Source organism: Canis lupus, chromosome 9 (assembly GCF_011100685.1).
Source record: "Canis lupus familiaris isolate Mischka breed German Shepherd chromosome 9, alternate assembly UU_Cfam_GSD_1.0, whole genome shotgun sequence".
Taxonomy (NCBI): domain Eukaryota; kingdom Metazoa; phylum Chordata; class Mammalia; order Carnivora; family Canidae; genus Canis; species Canis lupus.
In genome coordinates this window covers 934,046-949,964 of record NC_049230.1, presented here as the reverse complement: position 1 = coordinate 949,964, position 15,919 = coordinate 934,046, and the positions used below count along the sequence as shown (strand labels likewise).

The 15,919-nt window shown below is 67.6% G+C and overlaps 3 protein-coding genes across 10 annotated transcripts in view; 1 reads left to right on the top strand and 2 right to left on the bottom strand.

Annotated features, from left to right (window-relative positions):
- The first annotated feature begins 4,325 nt into the window (after positions 1 to 4,325).
- Positions 4,326 to 15,631, top strand: SLC16A3 (solute carrier family 16 member 3). Of its 7 annotated transcripts, XM_038546241.1 has the most exons (7): positions 6,449 to 6,535; positions 8,928 to 9,134; positions 12,233 to 12,374; positions 12,495 to 12,742; positions 13,107 to 13,250; positions 13,530 to 14,288; positions 14,913 to 15,631. In XM_038546241.1, exons 4-7 carry the CDS (start codon positions 12,520 to 12,522, stop codon positions 15,179 to 15,181), a joined length of 1,395 nt encoding a protein of 464 aa, XP_038402169.1. In that variant the 5' UTR covers positions 6,449 to 6,535; positions 8,928 to 9,134; positions 12,233 to 12,374; positions 12,495 to 12,519; the 3' UTR covers positions 15,182 to 15,631. The 7 variants fall into 7 exon arrangements, with proteins under 7 accessions (XP_038402171.1, XP_038402168.1, XP_038402169.1 ...); XM_038546237.1 differs by lacking the exon at positions 12,233 to 12,374; XM_038546242.1 differs by lacking the exon at positions 8,928 to 9,134 and having other exon boundaries at positions 6,520 to 6,535.
- On the bottom strand, positions 9,367 to 15,063 carry LOC119876620. 2 transcript variants are annotated; one of them, XM_038546248.1, is made up of 2 exons: positions 11,140 to 15,063; positions 9,367 to 11,060 (listed from the first exon to the last, which is right to left on the bottom strand). In XM_038546248.1, exons 1-2 carry the CDS (start codon positions 12,169 to 12,171, stop codon positions 11,049 to 11,051), a joined length of 1,044 nt encoding a protein of 347 aa, XP_038402176.1. In that variant the 5' UTR covers positions 12,172 to 15,063; the 3' UTR covers positions 9,367 to 11,048. The 2 variants fall into 2 exon arrangements, with proteins under 2 accessions (XP_038402176.1, XP_038402177.1); XM_038546249.1 differs by having other exon boundaries at positions 11,185 to 15,063.
- Positions 15,222 to 15,919, bottom strand: part of CSNK1D (casein kinase 1 delta) — a 34,435-nt gene continuing 33,737 nt past the window's right edge. Inside the window, exon 10 of the mRNA XM_038546245.1 lies at positions 15,222 to 15,438. The gene's annotated coding sequence lies outside the window, so the exon portion shown is untranslated. The remainder of the gene's footprint in view (positions 15,439 to 15,919) is intronic.

The following is a 15,919-nucleotide window of genomic DNA, read 5'->3' as shown; positions in this document are numbered from 1 at the left end:
CCTGCTCACCAGGATCCCAGGGAAGGCTTCGAGGCTGTCAGGCCCAGAGAGGTGCAGCACTTGCCTCCCCTTGCGTGGCACACAGCCAACAAAATGGCAGGGGCCGTAGTGGGCCCTGCCAAGAGCCTGGGCCTTCGCCACCCTGCCAGGGCCCTCCCCACACATGGCCAGTCCCCACGGCCCCTCTGAGGTCTGCGCTCTTGTGTCCCTGGGGCTCCTTATCCGTGCCCCATGCCCAGTGACCCAGGACATGTCTGTGGGCAGAGGAAGGGACATCCTGGCCACCAGAGTCAGGCGTGCAGAGCCCTTCCATGGCCTCTGCCCCTGGCTGGCCGGGGCCCCTCTCAGCAGTGGCCACCCCTGCCCGCCTCAGGCCCCTCACTGCTCATCCCTCACTCATCTAAGCAGCATAGTGACCTCCAACCTGGAGCCCGCCCTCCCCCCTCCTCCAGGGGCTCCTCAGAGCACCAAGGCCAGCGCCAATGCCCAGAACCCCCACCCAGTGACCCCACCGGCGGCAGCGCCGATGCCCAGCGACCCCCACCCAGTGACCCCAACGAGGCCAGCGCCGACGCTCGGGCCAGACCCCGTGCGCTCCCGGAAGAGCAGATCACAGCGGCCCCTCCCGCGCTCAGAGTGCCACCTGCCCGCCCTGGGCCTCCCGGCAGCGTCCCCGCTGCTGACAACAGGGTGGGTGCCCGTGTCCTGGCACTGCCGTAACAGATCACAAGTGGGTGCTTCAGAAAACAGTTCTGGAGGCCCCAGTCTGAAGGGACGTGGGGCCGGGCTGTGCTTCTCTGGAGGCCCAGAGAGAAGCCCCCCCAGCCCCGGTGTTCACCTGCTCCCCACAGCTGCCTCCGCGGGCACCTGGCCTGTTCCCCATGTCGCCGTCCCCCCATGCTGTTCTGTTCATAAGGACGCCAGTCATACCGGACGAGGGCCCACCTGCTCCCAGGTGACCTCGTCTGAACCGTCCGCAGCCACAGCGACCCTGTTTCCCCGGAAGGTGGCACCTGGGGAGCTGGTGGCGAGGACCCCGACCTGTCCCTTTGGGGCCACCGTTCAGCCCACTCCAGACTGTTCACTGGGGCTGCAGGGGTTCCCGGCCCCGGGTGCCAGCCCTGCCCATGCCACCTCATGGTCCGCTCATCACAGTTGCGGACCCTGCCCCCCACTGGCGGCAGCACAGCTGGGTGTGGCTCAGTGATTGTTTGAGGGGGTGCACACTGGAGGGTCACTGGAGGGCCAGGGAGGGAGCCCCGCTTCCCGGGCCCCCCGTACTGCCCAGGGCCTTTGGGCACCCCTGCGCGGTTCCGGAGCCCCCCCGTGTTACAGATGAGGAGGCCGAGGCTGGAGGGGCGTCCTGCTGCCACGGCCCCCCTGCGCCTAGGCCCAGGGTGGGTCTCAACACTGGGTGGCAGGTGATCCCGCTGCCGGGCATCGGACGCCAGGAGGGCAGTGGCTCTGGGACCTGGTGGCCAGAGTGGCCCCTGTGTGGACAGCCCGGCCTGGAAGCGACAGCGCGCCCAGGAACACGCCGGGAGCAGCAGGGGCAGCCCCTGTGCTGACCTCCGTGTGGGGCCCCTGATACGGGGCCGGGGGCGGTGCCGGGTTGGGCGCACACCTGTGTGGCCTCGAGCAAGTGGCCTCTCTGTGGGATCAGGAAGTGCCCCGCCCCGTGCCCCTCACCTCAGGTTGGGCCCAGGGCAACTTCCCCATTTGCTAGCGGGCCTGGGGGCAGGAAAGGCGGGGCCGACCTGGGGGTGACATCCTTCAACCCCAGTGTGCGCCCTGGACAGCCAGCTACGCGGCCCCTGCCCCCCAGCATCACGGGGCGCCCTGTGAACCTGAACTGGGCAGCAGGCTGCGGGAGCGGAGGGGTCCTCACAGCCCGGAGCAGGAAGGGACCCCGTTGGGCAGGACGGGGCTCCTGAGGGACAAAGGGACCACAGGGCCCAGAGTAGTTGTTTCACCAACGTCCAAGCACAGGGGCAGACGTGGAGCTGGCAGGTGACCCCCTCGGGGGCTGGTGTGAAAGGAGCACGCTGCCCAACAGGCGGGCACCAAGAGGAGCGTGCCCCCAGCCCAGCCCCCAAGGCCGCCCTGACCGGGGGCTGGCATCCAGCTCCCTCCACCGTCCTGACCACAGCGCAGACAGCAGCCTGAGGCGGCTCGCAGGGGCTGGGGGCCTGTGGGAGGGGCAGCTTCCACCTGAGGTTCCCCCTCTGGGCCTGGGGGTGACGAAGGCGCTCCCATGGCCCCCACACGCCCCTGCTCTCCGAGGTCCCCCACCACATCCCCCCCAGCCCCCAGGCGGTCAGCTGCGGCCCAGTCCCAGTGCTGAGTCACCCGGGAGGGGGGGCTGAGGTCGGAACAGGAAGGTGGGGCAAGGCCTTCCCTTCCCCGCAGGCTAGAGGAACACTCGCGCTTGGCACGCAGCCCGGCCCCACTGGCCCTACCCTGGCCAAGGCCTGGCGGCCGCCCCTCCCACCATGCCCTATAGGGCAAGACACCACCCCTCACCTGGCATCTCCCCGTGCCAGGCAGGACCTGGGGGCTCTGCCCCTGCGCCCTGGGCCCCGAATGCTCCACACTGAGATTAGGGGGCCGTGGGGGAGCGTGGGGGGCTGGCTATAACGGCAGATACCACCACGGAGGGGCAGCCCAAGGGGGCCGAGCCTGACCCCCGGAGAGCAGAATCGAGGAACAGGGTGGGCCCCGCAGAGCCCACTGGGTGTAGGGTCGGGCGCAGTGTGCGGGCGGAGCTGGCTGTGGGGCTGTGATGCCCCGCCCCAGGGCTGAGGAGGAAAGGACAGGGGCCCTGCCAGCGCCCTGGCCCTTGGGGGCTTTGGGAGGCTTCCTGTGTCACCACGTGGGCACACGGGAGCCTGGACCAGGGGCAGGACCGGGAGCTCCGCTGGCGTGAGAGGGCGCCATCCCCCGGTGTCCCTCCCTCACCCACATTCATGGAGCCCCTGCTCTGTCCGGGCAGGTTCCAGGCATAGGCAGGGCCTTCCCCACTGGGGGGCTATGGCCCCAGGGAACAGGAGCCCAGGATTGGCCAAGGCATGGATGTGCAAGCCCAGGAAAGAGCGGAACCCGGAGGGCAGCCTGATGTGCGGAGGGCTTCAGGGGGTCGAGCGGGGTCATGCAGGGAGGTCTGCTGGGGCCAAGAGGCGTGGGGTCCCGGGGAGCCTGAGCACTGGTGCATCTCGAGGTTGCCAGCACAAGAATGGTCTTGAGAGGCCTGGGAGTGGGCACGGCCACGCTCCAGCTGGCATGCACAGAGGAGGAGTGGGGTCAGGGAGCGTGGGGGTGCCCTTGGAGCTGCAGGGGCAGAGCCAGGCAGGGGAGCCCTGGAGGCTGGGGCCAACAGGGCGCAGGCAGCGGCGCGCACCTGCCAGGTGCCCCCCGGGCAAGGTACCCTAACAAAGGGAGGTCCCGTGCAGGTTGAGCTCAGTGACTTCTGAGCTGTCTCTGCCCAGTTATGGGTGCCACGCGTCACCTGAAGAGCAAGTACATTGTGGGCATGGCTTGGCCACTGTCAGGCCCGACACAGGCCAGCAGAGTCCTGGAGCCACCAGTTGTGTTGGGACCCCCAGGCTCTGGAGCAGCTGAGGCCACGCGGGGCCAGCCCCCAGGGGAGGGGCCTGCACCCTAGCCCACTGGTGCCTCTGGCCGCCAGTCCTTCACAGGTGCTGTCTGGGGTCCCTGCTCCTCAGCAGCATCTCACTCAGCCAGGGCTGGGGACAGGCAAGGGGCACAAGGCCTGGGAAACAGACACCGCCTCTGAGTCCAGGGACATGGAGCAGGAACAGGGGGAGCCGTCTGTTGCTGCCTGGGCTCGGGGGTGGGGGGGCCCTCCAGGAGCGGAGGGGGCAGGAATGGGCAGCGGGGCTACAGGGACAAGGCAGGTGGAACCTGGAGGGCCCAGGTCCAGGAGGACCCTGTGGGGAGGAGGGGGCGTGGATGCTTCCACCCACCTCCCCCAGGCCCACCCCAGGGCTCCACCGCTGGGGAAGAACAGAGCAGCCGAGTGTCTGTGGCACCTGTGAGGTGGAGGGCAGGGGCAGTGGAGCAAGGGGGAAGAAAAGCATAGGGGGGCCAGACCAGGGCCTGGAGGGCAACAGGCTGGGGCATGGGGAGCCCAGACACTCGGGGCTGCTCCGTGTCCAGCCTCCAGGCACCCCAACCCCCGATGCCCTCAATCTCCAGATACCCCAGCCTCCCCACAGACACCACCCAACCCCTCACCCCCACCCCCAGGCCCAACCCCCGCCCTGGGCGGGGACTGCAGGTGAGTCATGCCAGGCTGGGCTGGGGTCTGGCCTCTGCAGCCGATTTCCGCCTCCGTCCACAGCCCGGGCCAGCCAAGCGGTTGCTATGTTTATTTTTCTGGGAGCCTGAACAGATCCCAGGTAAAGGCCCAGGGAGAGGCAGCGGGTGGGAGGGGGCGGTTAGAAAGCCCTGGCCTTGGGTAGGCTGCCTGGCTGGGGAAGGGTCCTCTACCCCTGGCTCCACCTGAAAGTGGCCTCTCCACCCTGCAGGAGGGGGAGGTGTGGCCACAGGTGCCAAGCTGCGGGAGTGAGCGCCACCTGGGACAGGTGTGCCCCCGGGTCCCTGAGGAGGGCAGGGGACCGTGGGTCCGCCCAGATGTCTGTCATGTGACTTGGCTCCCTTCACTTGGCCTGGCCTGGCCCTGGTCCTGTCCATCGGGTGGGTGGCCGCTCCTCCACCGTCTCTGTGGCCGCTGCCCTCAACGGTCCCTCCAGGTGTCCAAGGTCATTTCTGGAGATGGCAGCAGAGCCCAGCTCCCATCCTCTGCCTGGACGCACAAGGAGGACAGGGCTACGATGAGCTGCAGACGGTGCCTGAGCAGACACCCCTCCTCCGGTCCATCTCCAGATGGAGCAGCTCTTGAGAAAGGTGGAGTGTGTCCCCTGAGAGCTGCAGCTGGCTGGGCAGTGTGCTGGGGACAGCCCTGGAGCCCTCAGAGCAGGCTGCAGGGCCCAAAGCTGTGACTTGCAACCATTCAAGGGTTTGGAGTCCAGGCAGGGCCAGGGACAGATCAGGCCACCGGGGAGTGCCCCTCGCCCAGGACAGGGCCATCCTGCAAAGCCACCCCCTCGGCAGGGTGGCTGCATCTCCTTGGCCCTTCACTCCCTTCCGTCAGAAAAGGGCAGCCTGGGCTGTAGGGCCACCGTCCCGGAACAGGTGGTGGGGCCAGGCCTGGGCTGGGTGCCCCTGCCCTGGGGAGCTGCAGGGCACAAGGCACCACCCTAGAGGAATGAAGTGTCCAGGGGATCGCAGGGGAGGGGGCTCAGCCCAAAGCTGATGGGGCCCCATGGGGCTGTGTGCAGCATGGAGCCTGGCCACCGAGGCTCTCCCGCGCTGGGCACCCCTGGTTATGGTCCTCTGGTTATGGGCCACTTGGTCCCCCACACACCAGCTGTCATCACCCCGCCCCCTCCACTCCAGTCTTCCTTCCACTCCAGCCCCTGTCAAAGCCCCTGCCCTGAAGGCTCTGCTGGCAGGCTGGCCCCAGGGCACACACGCACAGAAGACCACGACTGAGGGGCTCTGGGTCTGGGGGACCGTCCTCTTCCTCCTCAGGGCTCCTGCAGGACCACGGTGTCCCTGGCTGACCGCCCCCAGCTCTCCTAGCTGGAGGTGCGATGCCCCTTCCCTTCTAGGGGCACAGGGCTGAATCCCAGGCACCCCCTCCGATCACTGGTGGGGAGTGTGGGGTCCTCCCATGGTGGTCAGGCTCCAAGCAGGGGGGCATGTGGGGTGTGGTCTCTCAGCATCCCAGAGAGAAGGCAGAAGGCCCGGGTGGCCTGGGCATCTCAGGAGATCTCAGGGCATGGCCAGGAGGCCGGTACTGCTCCTCCCCCCACTGCCCGTTACCCTGGAGGAGTCACTCTGCCCCCACCCGGTGGGCTCCGCGTGCCCCGTAGGTAGTCCAGGACACCTGCAGCATCATTTCAGAGTGGGAGGCTGGAAGGTGCTCCTGTGCTCCCGGCCGAAGGCCGCCACCAAGGGCCTGACTCCCCGCACATCCTCAAACTTGGGCTGGCCCTTCTCAGGTGACGGGTGACCGGTGAGGACGGGGCTAGAGGCACCTCACTTGGGACCAGCTGGGATCCCAGCTGCCAGGATGCGGAGCACCCCGGGCTGGCGGCCACCCGCCGGCCCTCTGGCTGCCCCAGGGGAAACAGCAGCTGGTTGCAGCTGGCTGCCCAGCCACGACCCTCGGGCCGCGGTCCCGGGAAGGAGCGAGGCTCGGATGCGGCGGGGACTCCAGGGGCGCGCGGGGAGGCCGGAGCCCGCGGGTCCGGCGCGCAGGAAGAAGGCGCAGCTCCCTCCCCGGCGGGGTCCCTCCGCCCGGCCAGAGCTCTGGGCGCCCCTCCCGCGCGGCACGGGGTCCGGGCGGGGCGGCAGGGGCGGTGCCAGGCGGCGGTGACGCGCGGGGGACGTGCGGCGGAGCTCCGAGGGGCCGGCAGCCAGGCCAACCGAGCGCGGCGCCCAGCGGCAGGTAGGCGCGGCGCGGATGCTCACGGGGCGGGCCCGGGACCCTCGCCCCTTCCCCTCCGGTCTTCCCCCCGCTCCCCGCCCCGAGGGGCCCCCGGGAGCCCCCTGTGCCCCCCTTACCCCCCGCGCTCCCGTGTCCCCCGTACGCCCCATGCTCCCGTGCCCCCCTGCGACCCCGTGCCCTCTCGTGGCCCCCATGCCCTCCCGTGCCCCCCCCTCCCCCTCCGCGACCCCATGCGCCCCGAGCTGGTGACTCTCGGGGGTGGGCTCTGGCCGGAGGCGGCTGCACGGGGCAGCCGAGCGGGCTCGCGGGTGGCAAGAGCTCTGACCGGGGCGCAGGCAGCATGTGCTCCCGGCGACTCGCCGGCCGGTGGGGCCCTGCGTCTCCCTCACCTCCTCCGGCTTCTTGCCACCCCCCAACCCCCCAACACATTCACCTTGGGGTGTCGGTCCCCAGCCCCTGGTGTGGGGCAGACAGTTAGGGGGGGCCCCTCCCTCTGCCAGGCTCGTGGGAAAACCTGGCGGGGCCTCAGTTTATTTATCTGAAAAATGGGCAGACAACACAGGCTCCTGGGTATTGGAGCGACCACTGGGCTGTGGCCGCTGGGCTGAGGGGAAAGGAAGCAGTCTGGTCACGGCTCCCGGGGCTGCTGGGCATCCGGGTGAGGGACAGAGGGTAGCCCAGAGGCCGGTGCCCTTCTATCCCAGGGGCGCTGTGCTGCACGTCAGAAGCGCACACTGGGCAGGAGAGGCTCGGAAACAGACACAGGGGTGGCCTGTCGGGGACAGTGTGACGGAGGCCTTGCTGAGGGCTCTGAGGACTCACCTGGCAGTGCTGGGGCAGGTGAGCAGCCTCCCTGCCCAGGGGCCTGGGATGGGCCTCAGGAGGCTGGGCCCAGGGCAGGCTGTGCCTGACACGGTGTGACCTTGGGCAGGGCCTGGTGCCCTGGAGTCAACCTGGCCCTGACACACCCCCACCCCCCCCCACACCCCCGCTAGAACCTCAGTGCGGAGGGGCAGCCACAGAAGGGGGCTTGTGCCCTCCCGGGCAGTGGCCAGGGTGTGTCACGGGGGCCTGTGCTGTCCCTGCGGCCAGGCCCTACTTGGCCCAGGGTGCGTCCTGGCAGTGCCCAGGCCAGTGGTCCTCAGAGGCTGGGAGTCCAGCAGGTGCCGCCTGCCTCACAGAGTGACCGGTCCATCTGAGGCACCTCTGGGTCAGGCCTCCGGTGGGATGGGAGAGACTGGGGCTCCTTACACTGCTGCCCGGGCAGGCGCGGCCCCATCTGGGGAATGGGCGGTGCAGAGAAGCCTTCCCGGCGCGGTCGTGTCGAGGAGCTGGGTGCACCCTGTGGGCTGGGCTCGGCCGTGGGAGGGGCCAGGGGATCACTGGTGCCCAGGGCTGCTCCGGGACCCCGGGCGCCGCCTATACGGTAGCGGACCCGCCGAGAGCGCCTACTCCAGGCAATACGGCGGCGGCTCCTCCCTTGGCGTGGTCACGTCCCCCACGTCCCCTGGCCGAGCAGCAGCGGCAGGGCGGGCGGAGCTTGCTCCCTTCCCACACCCCTCCAGCCCGCCCAAGGCGGCCTGACCCCTACCCAGCCCAGTGGGGTGGGGTGGGAGGGGCCCCTGCTGGCTAGTAGGGCTTGGGATGCACAGACCCGTCCCTGGCCTTGGCCTTAGCGCTCTGGCTTGGGGGGGGGGGGGCGGGGGCGGTGCTACAGGCAGTCGAGGAGGGACAAGGTGGCCACGTGATGGGCAGGGTCCAGGGCTGGGGGGTTGCTGGGGCCTGCTCCAGCCTCTACTGCTCCCTGGCTCCGCGGAGTCTTCTAGAGGAGGGTGCCCTGACAGGGTGAGCCCACGACCCTCCACAGGGCCCTGGCCCCGTCCTTGTCACATGGGGCACAGTGTTGGAGGGGGGCTGGCCCCAGTGTGGTGTCGTCTGACGGACAGGCCAGCGTTCTCGCTCCACTGGCCACTGCAAGGAGCGCTCTGAGAAAACCAGACGTGCCTTGGGGGCTTCGTGGTCAATGGAAGTGGGGGCCCAGGCTGCGCTTAACAGGCCTGGGTCATGCTGGGGCAGTGGCCAGGCCCACGTCTCCTCCCTGCAGTCGGCTCTGCACACGGCTGGGGGCATCTGGGGCCCTGCGCCGGCCCGGGAAGGGGGACAAGCACGCTGACCAGAGGCGCTGTCTGAGCCCCGGGCGGACAAAGGCATCGGGATAAGCTGTGGCCCGTTTGCACAACAGGGCAGTCGGGAGAGGAAGGAAGGGGCCCGGGAGGCTCTCCCTGCCCCTGAAGGGAGGCGCTCTCACGTCCATCAGCACCCCCTCACGCCGTGGGGACGTGGGTCAGGTGAAGCCAGCTGCTAGCCACAATGAGGTGTTTCTGGTGCCCAGGCGAGTCTCCCAGGCCTCCTGGTGCAGGAAGCTGCAGGAAGGAATGCGTTGCCCCTCACGCCCCGCCCACCTGGAGCTGGTCTCCAAGGCCTGGACGTCTACTTAGATAACTGGCCAGGCTCCTCAGAAGGCGAAGCTACGGAGCACCTGGGATAGGCCGCACATTGAACCTAGGGGACCTGACAGGCCAGACACCCAGGACCCAAGGTGGGTGCGAGGACCACTGGCACAGAGGTCTGGGGGGGCAGGCAGATGCAGGAAGATGTGGGGCGGCTCGAGGCCGGCGGTGTGAGGAGTCGGGCTGCTTGCGTGCGCTCTGCACTGGTTCCCCAGGTGGAGACGCAGGTGGGTGGGCCGGGCAGAGGAGGGGGCACGGGGGAGGGCAGATGCTGGAGATGCTGCTGGAGAACAGGGCTGGCAGGAGGCCAGGCTGGCTCAGGGGCCGGGGTCCACAGTCCAGTGGACCCTGAGGGAGAAGCTGGCACAAGCCCTTGACTCGGGAGAGCACAGTGGGCCCTCCAGCGTGTGGCCTGCTGCACGGGGCATTCCGAGGGGTCCCCTCGCACGTTCCTCCCTGGGCCTTCTTCTGCTCGGTTACCAGCTGCCTGGGGCGGTGGGACCTCTGGGAAATTGGGGGGGGCAGCTCCCGGAGCCTCACCTGACCCAGGAGCGGGCACACACACACCCCACCAGGGAGATCAGCTTTCTGAGGCCCAGAGGGCGGGTTATTTCTGGGCTGGGGACGTGGTTTGCATGCTTCCCCGGGAGGGTAATGTCATCACAAGGCCAGCTGGCTGGGGGTGCGCCACAGATGTGCTGGCACCAGGTCCCCCCGCGCAGCGGTGAGGGTCCCTGACCAGCACCCAGGGGGGCCACTCCCCCTGTCCTGGGTCATGGGCGCCGTAGGGCTCTCCTGGGAACACCCCAGTCTATGCCTCTGCTGGCCTTCCTCCCCCAAGGCATGCTGGGCAGACAAGGCCATGTTGTTCTTGGAAATCCCAACCCCTTCTCTACCCGGCCCCCCTATGTGGGCAGAGCACGGCTGGGCAAAATCCCTTTGCTGCAGACCTAGATGCCCCACCTGCCCCCTTGTTGAGAAACCTCACTTTGAGGACTGGCTGGTGTGGGGCACAGACGGGGAGGGGCATGTTTTAGTGTGGCTGGCACCCCAGGCTGGGGGCTAGCTGGGAGGGGTGTCTCAAGAGCCGCTGGGGAGTCTAGGGGTGGGTCGGAGAGAGGACTGTGCCCCCCACCCCGTGCCTCCCGTGGCAGCCACACAGACCACGGGAGCCCCAGGGCGGGCCAAGGCCTGGTGGGCAGCGGAGATGGGGGCTGGCATTCCCCTGCAAGTGTGGCTGGGGCAGCCAAGATCTCAGAGGGGGGCCGCGGGTGGTTCTGTGACCCTGCATATAAAGAGCTGAGCAGCTCCTATTTTGGGGTTTCAGGCACACTTCCCTCTTTGGCCTTTGCACGGCTCACTAGGTGTATTTTTAAAAATCAATGACTGCCTGTAAGCCCACAACCACAAACAAGCCAGGACTGGGGACAACGGCCCCCCACCGTCCTCCGCCCTGCGTCTGGGGTTTGTGCTTTCTGCCTTAGACAGTATCCCTGCATCATGACACAGTCCTAAGATGTACTTTCTGGGTTTTTTATTAAGTTTCCCCGCTGTGTGTACCTTGGGGACCTCTGAAGCTTGGCGCTAGTGAGGTGAAGGGATACCGTGGCTTGCTGTACCCACCTAGTGTGTTTTGGGGGCGGGATTCAGCCCCATGTAGTGTCCCGTCCCAGCCTCGGGCACGTGGCTGGTGTGAGGGGGCACCTGGAGGAGAGGACCCAGGGGTGAGGCCAGACGATCCCGGCACAGTCCTGTCCCAGGTTCCAGGGATGCCAGGGGGGCCAGGGGGGGCCAAAGGGCATGGGGTAGGGAGCCTTGGGGGGGGCGCTCTCTTGGGTTCCCCGGGGGCAGGGGTGCAGGGGGGCTGGTGCCGTGTGCTGCTCCACTGGGCTGTGTCAGCCTCATCACCGGCCTGGCAGCCAGCAGGCTCCTGGGGACCCCGGCCTCAGACGGCGCTCCTCCTTAGCAGCAGCCGCTTGGGATCACCCGGAGAGTCTTCAAAATCACTCCCCTGCCTGGACACAACACCCCTTGAATCGGAGTCCAGGTGCCCCCCAGGCAGCCAAGTCAGGGTCCCCAGAGGGCAGGGCTCACATGCAACCTCGATGCTGGGAGGGGGTCATTCCCCCCCACGCTGACCCTGTGCTCGCTCCAAAGTCCTGTCCAGGTTCCAGCTACGCCCCGACTCGGCCCGACATACGCAAACGCGCCACCCAGGGGCTCCGCAAGGTCAAGGTCGAGGAGGAGGACTGTGTCTGAAAGGGGACAGGGTGGAGGCAGGCCTGACACGGGGGCTGTGAGGGACCTGGCAGGGGCGCTCCTGGGCATCAGTGTGGGCCAGCGCTCCCCATGGGGGCTTGTTTCTCTCAGAAGGGATCCTTGGCAGCAGCCCAGGGGCTGCCCCCCTCCCCGCCCACACAGAGAACAGCCTCTGTCCCATGAGGTGGGGAGAACCAGACCACCAGCTGGATCTGTGGGGTGAGGGGCTTCTGTGTGAGGATGAGGAGTTGAGGGGCGAAGACGGGAGGGGAAGGTCTTGGGCTGGACATCCGGTCCCAGCATTCCAAGCTGCTGGGCCTCAACAGGGCTAAGTTGGGGGTTTGGGAGGGAAGTGGGCCCAGGGCCGCTGTAGGGTCTCGGGCCGACAGTGGGCACGGCTGCCTTAGCAGCCCGGAGGCGGAGAGGGCTGCTCCAGTGGGCGGCATGGAAGCGGCGGCGCTGCCCACCTATCCCTTCACTCAGCCCTCCTGCCCACCCGGGGTCTCCCCTTCCTTGAGCAGCAGAGACCACCCCCAGCTCTCGTGGGAGCTCGGCCTGAGGATAAGTGGGTGGGAGGAGCCAGCACTGGCACGGCGAGGGGCAAGAGGGCACAGAGGCCTCCTCTGCGGCACGGACTGTCCACTTCCCAGCCTGCCAGCCCGCACAGCCAAGCCTGGGAGAGCGCCACCCCCCCCGCCCCATCCTCAGGCTGTCACTCGGGGTGCGGTGTGACCACGGGAGCCCTGTTCCTTGGGGGTGGGCGAGCACGGCTGGACACGTCAAGCTGAGGTCTGGAGGGACACCACCCCAGGCCCCGTCATAGGACCTGCTCGCAGGGGGTGGGAAGTACAGGCTGCTCCCCAACATGGGGTCAGCGGGGAGGAGGCTGGGCTGGGCTGACGTCCCCACTGGGGTCTGTCCTCCTCAGGAGGTAACCTGAGACCTTGCTGAGCCCAAAAAAGCCACTGCCCTTTAGAGCCAGCTGGGTGTGAGCAGGCCAGGCCTGAGCGGGAAGCAGGGAGGAAGGGCTGCAGCTGCTGGTCCGCCCAGACCCTCCACCCCGGGCCCAGGTGAGGGGCGCAGGTGAGGGCCGGGGGCGGGGCTCTCAGGTGGGGGGGCAGTGGGGGCCCTGCTGTGGCCCCGCGGTGGCCAAGGCCACACTATTGAGTCAGCCTGACTTCCTTCCTCAGGGACGCACGACCCGCCCTCCTGGCCATGGGTGGTGCCGTGGTCGATGAGGGCCCCACGGGCATCAGGGCCCCTGACGGCGGCTGGGGCTGGGCCGTCCTCTTCGGCTGCTTCGTCATCACGGGCTTCTCCTACGCCTTCCCCAAGGCGGTCAGCGTCTTCTTCAAGGAACTCATGCGTGAGTTTGGTATCGGCTACAGTGACACGGCTTGGATCTCTTCCATCCTGCTGGCCATGTTGTATGGGACAGGTAAGGGGTGGTCACGTCCGGTGGTCACCTCGGGAGGTCACCAAGTGCGGTTCTGGTTAGGAGCTCCAGGAAGGCCTGGGGGTGGGGGGCTGGCAGGAGCATCGGGTACCTGCAGCCCCTGTTCCGGGGGGCCTGGAGTGCAGCCCTGGAGCGGCCGTGGCTCCCCATCGGGCCAAACCGGGCACAGGCCACGTGCATCTAGGACATTCCACTGTGAACCATGCTGTGCTCGGGCAGGCCTCTAAGTGTGACTTGCACCCTGAGCGCCTGGTGTGTCTGCTGAGCTGGGCTGGGGGCCAGGTCCCTGGGTGAGTGCGGAGAGGCTGGCCCTGCCCTGTACCCTGACCCCCACTCCTCCCCATAGGCCCACTCTGCAGTGTGTGCGTGAACCGCTTTGGCTGCCGGCCTGTCATGCTCATGGGTGGCCTCTTGGCGTCCCTGGGCATGGTGGCCGCGTCCTTCTGCAGAAGCATCATCCAGCTCTACCTCACCACAGGGGTCATCACCGGTGAGTGGGGCCCAGCCGGGAGCGGGGCAGACCATGGCTGGCCCCTCAGGCGTACTGGGGCAATGTGCCCGGGCAGGGCCTCTGAGGAGCAGGTGGCCGTGGGCTGTCCCTCGCGCCGGTCTGTCCCTTGTTCCTCATCTGACAGGGGCTTTGGACACACACCGGGCCCCCCATAGGGACACCTGGAGACCCCCACGTAGAACCGTTTAGGGAAGAAAACGGGACAGGGACGAGGGGCTGGGGGCTGGCCGACGCCTCACCCGCCCGCCCCTCCCGCAGGCTTGGGCTTGGCACTCAACTTCCAGCCGTCACTCATCATGCTCAACCGCTACTTTAACAAGAGGCGCCCCGTGGCCAACGGGCTGGCGGCCGCGGGCAGCCCTGTGTTCCTGTGTGCCTTGTCCCCACTGGGGCAGCTGCTGCAGGACCACTATGGCTGGCGGGGCGGCTTCCTCATCTTGGGGGGCCTTCTGCTCAACTGCTGCGTGTGCGCCGCGCTCATGAGGCCCTTGGAGGCGCCGGTGCCCGGGTCGGGGCCCGTGCCCCAGCGGCCGTCCCGGCGGCTGCTGGACCTGAGCGTCTTCAGGGACCGTGGCTTCCTCATCTACGCAGTGGCCGCCTCCATCATGGTGCTGGGGCTCTTTGTGCCTCCCGTGTTTGTGGTGAGCTACGCCAAGGACCTGGGTGTGCCCGACACGCAGGCTGCCTTCCTGCTCACCGTGCTGGGCTTCATCGACATCTTCGCCCGGCCCACTGCTGGCTTCATCACGGGCCTTAAAAAGGTGCGGCCCTACTCTGTCTACCTCTTCAGCTTCTCCATGTTCTTCAATGGCTTCACGGACCTCACTGGGTCCACAGCCAGCGACTACGGAGGCCTGGTGGTCTTCTGCATCTTCTTCGGCATCTCCTACGGCATGGTGGGGGCCCTGCAGTTTGAGGTACTCATGGCGATCGTGGGCACCCAGAAGTTCTCGAGTGCCATCGGCCTTGTGCTGCTGCTGGAGGCCATCGCCGTGCTCATTGGGCCGCCATCGGGAGGTGAGTAGGGGGAGGGCAGCAGGCAGCGAGCCTTCTTGGGGAGGGGGGCCCACCTTGGGAGGGCCCAGCTCACAGTCAGCAGGTGTCAGGAGCCTCCAGGAACCTGCTTAGTCCCCCGCAGAAAGGGGCCCAGGCACATGCGAGAATCCTGAGGGTGCTGCTACCCCGCACACGGGCTGGCTCAGAGCCAGGGTGGGGGTCGGGCTTTTGCTCTTCTTGGTGAAGGCTGAGAATATCCCAGGGTGGGATTTTAAACAGTGTGGGCCAGGGGGGCAGCCTGGCCAGCGTCTCTCCAGCAGATGCTATGGGCTCCCACCCAGGGGACCCCGAGAGCGCCAGGGCTGTGCTCCGTGGTCCTGGGGCCCTTCTGGGGCCTGGGCAGCTTCCATGAGGGCCACAGTGAAGAGGCCTCCACAGTGACAGGCAGCGTGGCCGGCTACCTCACCCTGACTCTGCCTCCTGCACCCACACAGCTCCAAAACCTCCTCTGAGCCTCTGGCTCTGTGCTGCCTGCAGGGGTGGGGGGGTCCAGGTCAGGTCAGGGTCCCCCAGCAGCACAGTGTACACAGGCAGCTGGTGACTGGGGGCGACTTCAGCCCAGCCAACATGGTCCCTCCTCTGCAGGCAAGCTCTTGGATGCGACGCACGTCTACCAGTACGTGTTTATCCTGGCGGGGGCCGAGGTGCTGACCGCCTCCCTCGTGCTGGTGCTGGGCAACTTCTTGTGCATTAGGAAGAGGCCCGAGGTGGTGGCAGCGGTGGCGGAGGAGGAGGAGCAGCGCCACAAGCCCCCTGCGGACGTGAGGGTGGACTCTCGGGAGGTAGAGCACTTCCTGAAAGCAGAGCCTGAGAAAAATGGGGAAGTCATTCACACCCCGGAGACGAGCGTCTGAGCCGAGGAGGCCAGTGTGGCTCACGGAACCGGACAGACACTTCCAATGCTTGTGTTTATTTCACAAACAGGACGAGCTGGGGCGGGGCCATCCGTGTTTCTCTGGGGAGTCGGTGGGGTGGGAACCGTGTCATTCCAAAGCAGGTCTGTGGTGAAGCCGTGCTGCGAGTTTACGAGCCGTCTGCACCAGGGACCCAGCCTGCTGACCCCAGAGCAGCCCGGTGCCCACCGCTGAGCTCAGGGACCTGGAAACCCACGCTTCAGAGACAACACGCCCGGAATCAGGGGGGCTGGGGAGGGCCAGTGGAGCGGCACCGCCTCCCCACACGCTGACTGCACCCCGTCCTACCCAGTCTCCACTGCGGCGCCCCAGCCCACCCCTCACGGGGTGTATAGGGCACAAAACTCCCTTCCTTCACCCCTGAAATAAACCTGCGTGTGGGAGGAGCCACCTTGGAAGGAACATCTTAAAGGAGCTGGGGGGGGGGGCGGGGGGGGTGTCTGACCGTTCACTCCAAACTCACTTCCGCCAGACAACCTGGTCGTTTCTACAGAGTGGCTCTGGGCCAGGTCAGCCTCCTAAGCGCTGCTGGTTCTGGACCCTTCTCTGCAGGGGCCCCAACGGCTCAGAGTGTCCTCACAGGGCCCTGGGGCCGGCAGGGAAGTGGGCCCTGCTGCAGGGATGGGGCATGCCCGGGAACCCCTACGGGCGTGTGCACTTAAGCTGAGACATACGTGT